Source organism: Peromyscus leucopus, chromosome 1 (genome assembly GCF_004664715.2).
Source record: "Peromyscus leucopus breed LL Stock chromosome 1, UCI_PerLeu_2.1, whole genome shotgun sequence".
NCBI lineage: Eukaryota > Metazoa > Chordata > Mammalia > Rodentia > Cricetidae > Peromyscus > Peromyscus leucopus.
The window spans coordinates 169,579,534-169,588,874 of NC_051063.1; the positions used below are offsets into that span (position 1 = coordinate 169,579,534).

Consider the following 9,341-nt stretch of genomic DNA (forward strand, 5'->3'; position numbering starts at 1 on the left):
GGATGCTGCCAGCCCCTCCATGAGAAGCAAGGTGTAAAGTATTGGTAAGCCACAAGCCATGTGGCAACTTATAGATGAACAGAAATGGGTTAATTTAAGATATAAGAACTAGATAGCAAGAAGCCTGAGCCATTAGGCCAAACAGTTTAAATAATATAAGTGTCTGTGTGTTTATGTGGGTCTGAGTGGCTGCAGGCCTCGCAGGACTGGAGATAACTCCAGCTACACAATAAATCTTTAAAGAATAGTGGGCACTCCTTTCAAAGCCAGGGACCAGATGAGGTCATCACTGGATAGTTCTGCTAGCTCCTTCTATTGGGAAAAGAGCCTTGAAGTGGCTAGGGCCAGGGGTCAAGTCCTGATGACTCTTGAGTCCAACTCTATTCCAAGGATGAACTTCTGGGGCTATCACGGAGTTCTTAAGTTCTCAGACTGGCTACACACACACCTCTGAGCACTCAACTGTGTTCCCCAAAATCCCAGCATCCAAACCATCCTTGTGGCCACAGCTGTCAGCACAGCAGCCACGGGCACATGCTACAACTGGCAGCTTGTTGGCATCCACTGGGATGCCCTGCATGTCAGGATCTTTGGCATCTTTTTTTTTTTTTCCTAGCAAGGAGCTTACTGCTATGCTCATGTCCAAAGTACCAGCCCTCCCAAATCCATTTTGAATCTTCATCTCCAGAATTATGCATCCAGTGCCATCTGGATCCAGTTAGGAGGAAATGCCACAGGGTAATGTGAACAGGGAAAGTTTAATATAAAGAATCATACACTAGTATGGTGTGTTAGAGTCATGACAGTCACTGGTAACATGGACACCAGGAGTCATTCACAGACAACAGGGGTGCCAACCATCCTGCAATCTGGGAGCTGGAGAACCACTTTAAGCTCCACGCAGTCCTGGCCATCCCTCTGGGTTATCTCCAGCGCCCTCTACTGACAAAGTCTGTTGTGCCAGCTGAAGAAAACATTTTCCCAGCCGCTCAGCTCACATTTTCACAGAGCAGGGAAACCACATTCGACAAGTCAGTAAATCAATGGGTGATGCCATGGGGCTTGGGGTGCTGCTGGCCTTTAATGAATGTGGGCCAAGGATGCTGGCCACCTGTAGTGCTGACCAACCCTGCACAAGGAGGAACCGACCACTGTAAAGGGCCAGCAGTATCTCATGTCGGCCACAGTTGCTGGGGACATGCATGTGGACAGTTTGGGAGAATGTTCTTGACAAACAGGGATAATGAGAAACCGTGGAGCTGCGAGCAGCTGTGCATGGAGGGATGTCTGCCATGGTGCCAGCTGTTTGCCAGCTGCAGGCAAACACCAGTCAAAACCCTGACTCAGCCTTCTTGTTTGCCAGTGCTCCTGCTGAATGAACCCCACTGGAAGCCAGAGTGAGAAGACATCACACTCCTCAGAGCCTCACAAGATCCTGCAAGAGCGGGACTACAGGCTAGGGAGAGACTGGGCTAGATGTGTCCTGAGGCTGCTGGTCTGGCTCCAGCTTCAGGCCCTGGGCCCAGTCAGCACCAAGGACCTCACAATGGGGCAACATCTCTTCTACCAGGATCTGAATGAGGCCTGGGTGGGACACAGCAGGGAGGTCTGAGATGTCCAGCCTTTGGAGGTTCCTGAAGAGGTGAGAAGGACAGATGTGAGACTGGTGTGTGTGTGTATGTAGAGGGTGGGTTCTGACCCCAATTTCTTTTCTTTCTTTCTTTTTTTTTTTTTTTTTTTTTGGTTTTTCGAGACAGGGTTTCTCTGAGTAGTTTTACGCCTTTCCTGGAGCTCACTTGGTAGCCCAGGCTGGCCTCGAACTCACAGCGATCCGCCTGGCTCTGCCTCCCGAGTGCTGGGATTAAAGGTGTGCGCCACCACTGCCCAGCTTGAGCTGACCCCAATTTCAACAGATAGTTTCTCTTTATGCTCTGTCTCTCTCTCTCTCTCTCTCTCTCTCTCTGTGTGTGTGTGTGCGTGCGCGCGCGCGCACATGCTAAGGATAGAACCCAGGACTTCACACATTCTATTGCTGACCCACACCCCTAACCCCTTACTGGTACAATCTAAGCAAACACTAGCTCTGCCATATTCCCAGCCCCTCACTGGGGGATTCTAGGCAGGGGCTCTACCACTGAGCCACATCCCCAGCCCCTCACTGGGGGATTCTAGGCAGGGGCTCTACCACTGAGCCACACCCCCAGCCCCTCACTGGGGGATTCTAGGCAGGGGCTCTACCACTGAGCCACACCCCCAGCCCCTCACTGGGGGATTCTAGGCAGGTGCTCTACCACTGAGCCACACCCCAGCCCCTTACTGGGGGATTCTAAGCAGGTGCTCTACCAATGAACCACACCCCTAGCCCTCCAGTAAAACTTTACAGCTATCTAAATATGTGAAATTTATTGCTGACTTTAAATATTTCTCTGGCTTTTATTCTCCTGCAATAGTGTGACTACCACCGAGTTTCCATCCATACATAAAGGAAGCAAACTCAGGAGTCACTTCTTTCTTCTAAAGACAGAGAATGCTCAGCTGTGCTCGCCTACCACAGGTGCTAGATCGTGACAGGGAGGCAGATGGCTAGTAGCACCTAGGATCCCCTCCCAGCTCTGCTGGCACAGGGCCAGCCTGAGCAGAGATCTTACTGGAGGTGGTGGAGGCAGGCAAGGCCCCGTTCTGTGACTCGGGGGCATCCGGCCAGCGAGAGCTCCTGCAGGGAGTTAGCCAGTAGGTAGAGGCGGCTGAGGCACCAGTCATCCACATTGGGGCAGCGCTGCAGCGACAGAGACCGCAGCTCCTTCAGGGGCACTGCTGGATGAGAGGCGGGTGGCACCAGGGGCCTTTCTGGAGCCCAACACCCAAGGGAAATCCACCCACTCTGGTCTACTTACAAAGGTTACTCATGCCCTGGTAGTTGATGGCACAGCCACTGGCATCCACAGCCTCCACAGGTACCTCCTGGAACTTCAGGAACTCAGCAGGAAAATGGCCACGGTCATTTGGCCGGATCCACTCCTTGTCCTGAAACCTAGAATGAAGAGTGGGGTGAGTGGCACTTCACCCTGGCAGCGGGAGCAGGTCGGCACCCTTATCATCCCTTCACACAGGGCACTAGGAGCCCCAGATACTGCTCAACATCAGAGCCAAGAACTGAGGTGGGCACGGCTGCATGTCTGAGACAGGAGCATTGGGAACTCAGAGCCAGCCTGGGCTGCAGAGTGAGACCCTGCCAAACTCCCTCATGTGCACGCGCATGCATTCCCCCCCCCCCCCTCTCTCTCTCTCTCACACACACACACACACACACACACACACACACACACACACACACACAGAGCTACATTCAGGAGTCCTTGCTGACGGCTGTTTTCAGACACACATCTGATCCTAAGGAGCTGGCGGAAGTCCTCAAACAAGGTAGAGTAGATAAAGCCCATAGAAACGGTATTTTTCCAGAAAGAAGAAAACAAAACAAAATATCCAGGGATCTGATGAGAGATGGCTTAGTGGATAAAGCTGCCTGCTGTCAAGGGCAACAGCCAGTTAGTTCCTCAGGGCCCCCATGGTAGAAGAGAACTAACTGTCAAGTTGTCCTCTGACCGCCACACACACACAGTGGCAAAAGCACACCCCCATATACTAAATGTTAAAAATATATATTTTAAAAAGAGAGAAAGGATAAAGAAAGAGTTTTTTTTGTTCGTTTTTTTGCAGGGTCTTGGGTCTCTGGCCTACAATTTCTGACTCTTCTGCTTCAGCCTCCAATGCTGGAATATAAAGCATGTGCCACCACGCCTGGCTAGGAGATACTCGATCCACCCCCCTCTCTCTCCCCAGAGTTGGGGTTAGAGGAGTTTGACTTAATACCAAGCAGAAAAACACTTGAGGTAGGGTTTTGCTGTGTAGCCCAGGCTGACTCTGAACTCATCAAGAGTAGCTGGGATCAAGGCTTTGCACATCACCCAGCTAGTTGCCTGGTGTGACTGAGCACTGAGATGTTATGCCTCACGACAGCCGTTTAGACTGAAATCCCAGTCTTCAAAGCACACCCTGTATTAGCAATACCACACATCATTCATTCATTGATGCTGTGTGTTTGAGACAGGGTCACACTATGTAGCTCTGGCTGGCCTGGGACTTACTCACTCTGTAGACCAGGCTGGCCTCAAACTCCCTCTGCCTCTGCCTCCCAAGTGCTGGGATTAAAGCTGTGTGCCACCATGCCAAGCTGTATATAATTTTTAATTTTTGTTTTTTGTTTTTCAAGACAGGGTTTCTATGTGTAGTTTTGCACCTTTCCTGGAACTCACTTTGTAGACCAGGCTGGCCTCAAACTCACAGAGATCCACCTGCCTCTGCCTCCCGAGTGCTGGGATTAAAGGTGTGCGCCACCACTGCCCAGCTTAATTATTTTTTTAAGAGAGAGTCTTAAGATATAGCCATGGTTGGCCTAGAACTCACAGAGAGCCACCTGCCTCTGCCCTCAAATGCTGGGATTAAAGGCTGGTTGTTAATTTAAAATTTGTTTGTGTGTATGTATTTGTATATCTTTGTGCATGCGTACAAGTGTGCATGCATGTAAGCTGGTGGTTGATGTTGGGCGTCACCATCAGTTGCTTTTCCATCATACGTTTTGAGATAGAATCGCTCACCCAGAGCTTGCCAGTCAGGCTAGGCTGCCTGGCCAGCCAGAGAGCCTCAGGGATCGACCTGTCTTACTCCCTCAGCAGTGGGATTAAGGTGTACCCCACCATGCCTGACTTTTATAGGGGTGCTGGACTCATGTCCTCATGTATACATAACAAGCACTTTCCCAACGGAGCCTTCTCCTCCGCTCTGCACACCACCTCATTTTATAAATGACAAACTGAAGTCCACGAACAAGTCCCCCTCACACACGGTCACTAGACAGCAGAGATGCTCCACCCTCTCACACCCTGTCACGATAGCTGTCATACTTCACTGCGCCTCCCTGCTTCAGGATGAAGAGGGCACCTGTGACATATGGGCCATATTTCTCCTGGGTGTTAGTGAAGGATCTGCGGAGAAAATGAGAGCAAAGGTGAAGCCTGGGGCCTCTCACTGTGTGCCAGTTCTGTGAGGGGCAGCAGGATTACAGGCTATTGACTAGCCTCGCTGCAAACCTGAGTGCCTATTCAGTGCTGTGTCCTGGGATCACAATGGACAGAGCACACAACTGTCTTGGCCTCTGTTAAACCACCTGGTAGAGGAAGAGAGATAACAAAGCAAGAAGTAACTGCAAATCGCAGAGTACCAGTTCTGAATTGAAGATCAATCAGGGGCAGCCTGACAGTGGAGACTCATGTAGGGCAGATGTTAAAGACCGCTTCTCAGCCAGGTGTGACATACACAGGAGATAGAATCAGGAGGATCAGGGCTCAAGGACAGCCAGGCTGAGCTATGAGAGACTCCCTCAATAACAAAACAAAACAAAAAATGAGGCTGGAGATGGCTCGGCTCAGTTGAGGGCACTTGCTGCTCTTGCAGAGTATTCAGCTGGATTCCCAGCACCCCCACATCCAGTGACTCACAACCACCTGGAACTCTAGCTGTAGGGAACAAATGTGATAACTGTGGTGGTCTGAATAAGAATGGCCCCCATAGGCGCATATGTCTGAATGCTTGGTCCCCAGTTGGTGGAACTATTTGGAAAGGATTAGGAGGTGTGGCCTTCTTGGAGGAAGTGTGTCATTGGGGGTGGGCTTTGAGATTTCATAATCTCATGCCAGGCCCAGTCTCATGCTCTCTCTAGGCTTGCAACTTATGGATCTCTGCTACCGTGCCAGTGCCATGCCAGCCTGCTGCCATGCTCCCATCATGATGGTCATAGACTCACCCTCTGAAACTGTGAGCAAGCCCCCATTTAAATGCTTCCTTTTAAAAGCTGCCTTGGCCATGGTATCTTCTCACAACAACTGAACAGTGACCAAGACACTAATCTTAAAATGAAAGGTATCACGGCAGGTCACACACAGTGAAGTGGTGGGAACCGACACTGAGAATCCTCTAGCAACTGATAAGACTAGATGTGAAGGCAGAGAGAAGACAGAGAAGATGCCTTCAAACTCATCCTTAGCAACCGGATGGCCAATGGCATTCTTTAGATGGCGATGGCTTGAGAGTACGATTTCTTTTAAAAGGGAGATGTGAGAGATTTGTGTTTTAGTCACATACGTCTGAGAAGCCAGCTTAGCCCCTAAGCAGGGCTGGTGGTGAAGAGCCTATACAAGCAGAGTCTCAGAGAAGGGGTGGGCTGAGATGAAGATGTGAGTTGGTAATGCTAGCAGTTGGGGCTCTGGTTGGGAGGTCTGGCCAGCCACAGGTTCTCACCGATTCTTCCGGTTCACTTTTGATACCTGCTTCTGGAGCAGATACTCTCTCAGAGCCTGGATGTCATGGAAGTGGTCTGAGAGGAACTGTAACAGCGTCCGTCTCTTCTGATTGCTGTCTGGGGTTGCCGACTCACTCTTGCTATGGATGCCCTTGGCTCTCCCATTCCATTCTCGGGCACCCAGGCGCAGGAACTGGAGAACGGGAGAGGGAAAGGACTAGGGGTGAGCCTGGAGGTCGATTCTACCCCCAAGTCTTACAACATGACCTTTAATCTCACCCCTGTGCTTCCTAAGTCTTCTGAAATCCTTCTGGCAAAATCCCCCAATTTTGGGGTGTAGCTCAGGGCTAGAGTCCCTATTTAATATGCGCAATGCACTGTGGTCAACCCCCAGCATGTCCACTTCCTCAATTCTTACCTTTGGGATTCCAAACATTTCTCCAAATTCTTCCATTTAACCAACCATAAATTCTTTCCTTAGTGCAACCAGTCTTGGTTTTCTCAAGATCTTCTAATTTCCCCTCAAATCCTTACCCCTCCCCCCAAAAAACTCCATTATACCTTAATTTCTCATCAATTCACTTTTTGGGGTGGGGGGAGGACATATGTATGCAATATGCATTCATGTGCATGTCTATTCGAATGTGTGGATGTCCATGCACTAATGTGCCTGTGTAGGGAGGCCAGAGTCGAAGCCAGGTTCTTCCTCAGTTGCCCTTCTCTCTCTCTCTCTAAATGTATGTATTTAGAAGAATCAACTTTTTCCACCTCCAGAGTGCTGGGATTACAAGTGGTCTGCCATGCACGGCTCTTACTAACTCTGGTGCTCATGCATTAAGGGCATGTGCTTTAACAGTGAACCATTTCCCCAGCCCAAGTTCTAACCAGCTCTCCCTAGGGTCTTGCTGAATGACTAATTTCTTTGCTGCCCCTCCATCTCGTCCATGTAACCTTCACTTTTAGAAGTAGTGCTGGGGTGGAACCCAAAACAATGAGTATCAACAAAGCACTCTACCACTTACTACATTCTCCAATTTAACGACTATTGGAAGTTCTATGAATTTCCCTCAGGTTCTTCCTCGGAACTCCATATTCACTACCTGGTTCCAACCTGCACACCGTGTCCTTCCATTTTCTATTAAGATTTACTTATTTATTTACCGACAGGATTTTATGTTGCCCTGCCTGGCCTCCAACTCGATACATAAAAGGACTAACTCCTGATGACGCCCTTGACTCTGCAATCCCAAATGCTGGTACTACGAGATCCTTAAATTCTCTAGGAATTTCGCGCAAAAGTATCCTTAACTCTGCACTCTCCCAAATCTCATTCCAGGTCCGATTCTAGCCGCTCGCCCAGGATGAGCCGCCCTATTCCTCTAATTGGCCAGTCCGCTCTCATCCTTTGGTTTTTCCACCAAGCCTCCGCCCAGCGCGGCCCGAGACCCTCTAGGGTCCCCGACAACCCCATCGGTGTCCCCAGGGCGAGGCCCGGCAGGAGACGCTCTGTTCCCGCAGGCTGTCCGAGGGTTCGAGGACGGAGCTGCAAAGTGAACTATAGTTCAAGGGCTTCAGGCGCCGCGGTCACCTACCGCCCTGGACGCCGCCATCTTGCTGGATGACGTAAGCAGAAGAGGCGGGACTTTTCTGCTTAACACCTGGCTCAGACACGAACTACTTTTCTTGTGGCCACGCCCCTCCATTTTTTTTAAGCCCGCCTTTTAAAGGCGCATACACTTTTTAATCCTGTTAGGGTATTCAGAGCACCCTTTCTTTAAAACGGAGTCTTCACACCCTCTAAAGAGGGAGGAGGCGGTCTTTCCTCTTAGGGAGCTTCTTTTCCTGACTGTGGTCACAATTCTCTTGATTGTTTGTCCTTCCCTTTTGTGCCTTTGCCCTCTTGGCTGCTGCACCTGGTTCCCCTTTCTCTCCGCTCCCTTCCCCTCCCCCTCTTTCCACTTGGCCCAGCTCAGTCTGGTCCTGTCTCTGCCTCTGGCTGTGCTCTCCCACATATCTACAATAAACTTTCTCCTTTACCATACCTAGGAGTTGTCATGTCATTTCCTTTCCTTTTTATTCCTTTTTTAATTCAATTATTATTTTAATATTTATTATTGTGTGTGTATGCACGCTCACATCTCATGGTGCACCTGTAGAGATGAACAGAACATGGGTCCAGGAAGCGAATTTAGGTCTCCTAGCTTGCACGACAAGCACCTTAACCCACGGAGCTATCTCGCTGGCCTTATTATAATTGGATTTTTAAACTTTATTTGATATGTGTGTGAGTGTTTGCCTGCATGTATGTCTACACCATGTATGTGCAATACCTTGAAGACCGGAAGAGGACATTGGATCCCTGGAGTTGGAGTTGCCAGTCACCATGTGTGTGCTGGGAATTGAATCCAGGTCTTCTGGAAGAGCAGTCAGTGCTCCTAATTGCCAGGAAGCTTTCAACCCAGCTGCTGTCACTTTTTTTCTTTTGTTTTAAAGGGCAATGGAAAGGTGAGGTGGATGGCCAGGTTAGAATTCAGTGTAAGAGACTGACTTAAGTTTGGAATTCACATCTCTCTCTCTCTCTCTCTCTCTCTCTCTCTCTCTCTCTCTCTCTCTCTCTCTCGCCTTACCTTGGAACTTGCTCTGTGGCTGAGGCTGGCCTTGAACTCACAGAGATCTGCCTGCCTCTGCCTTCTGAGTGCTGGGATTAAAGGTGTGCGCCACCACTGCCTGGCTAAGAGGGTTATTTCTTACAAAGGTCTTTCTCATGCATGTTAGGCTGCCTTGAACTTTATTTTTTTTTAATTAAAAAGTTATATTGATGTGTTTATGAGTGTGGGCATGTGTGTGCTGTGGTCAGACATTTATGAAGTAATGGGAACAAACCTAGGACCTTCTGAATGCTAGGCAAGCTCTTTATCAACGGAGCCACTTGCCCAGCCTCCAAATGTGAAGTCTTGGTGGATACAGTCATTCATTCACTCATTCA

General features: G+C 49.5%; 1 protein-coding gene across 5 annotated transcripts; it reads right to left on the reverse strand.

Annotated features, from left to right (window-relative positions):
* Positions 1 to 739: 739 nt before the first annotated feature.
* Dmac2 (distal membrane arm assembly complex 2) lies at positions 740 to 8,013 on the reverse strand. Of its 5 annotated transcripts, none has more exons than XM_028859889.2 (6): positions 7,948 to 8,013; positions 6,355 to 6,548; positions 4,962 to 5,042; positions 2,895 to 3,031; positions 2,649 to 2,811; positions 740 to 1,634 (listed from the first exon to the last, which is right to left on the reverse strand). In XM_028859889.2, exons 1-6 carry the CDS (start codon positions 7,963 to 7,965, stop codon positions 1,457 to 1,459), a joined length of 771 nt encoding a protein of 256 aa, XP_028715722.1. In that variant the 5' UTR covers positions 7,966 to 8,013; the 3' UTR covers positions 740 to 1,456. The 5 variants fall into 5 exon arrangements, with proteins under 5 accessions (XP_028715722.1, XP_028715721.1, XP_028715718.1 ...); XM_028859888.2 differs by having other exon boundaries at positions 2,649 to 2,814; XM_028859885.2 differs by lacking the exon at positions 7,948 to 8,013 and adding an exon at positions 6,774 to 7,650 and having other exon boundaries at positions 2,649 to 2,814.
* Positions 8,014 to 9,341: the final 1,328 nt, after the last annotated feature.

Bases quoted from the DNA above. Each gene is read 5' to 3' on its own strand.
- Dmac2 (XM_028859885.2), bottom strand. From the start codon at position 6,809: ATGGAAGAATTTGGAGAAATGTTTGGAATCCCAAAG. The intron at 6,549-6,773 runs GTAAGAATTGAG...CCCGTTCTCCAG, and splicing joins AAATGTTTGGAATCCCAAAG to TTCCTGCGCCTGGGTGCCCG. The intron at 5,043-6,354 runs GTGAGAACCTGT...TTTTCTCCGCAG, and splicing joins AAAGTGAACCGGAAGAATCG to ATCCTTCACTAACACCCAGG.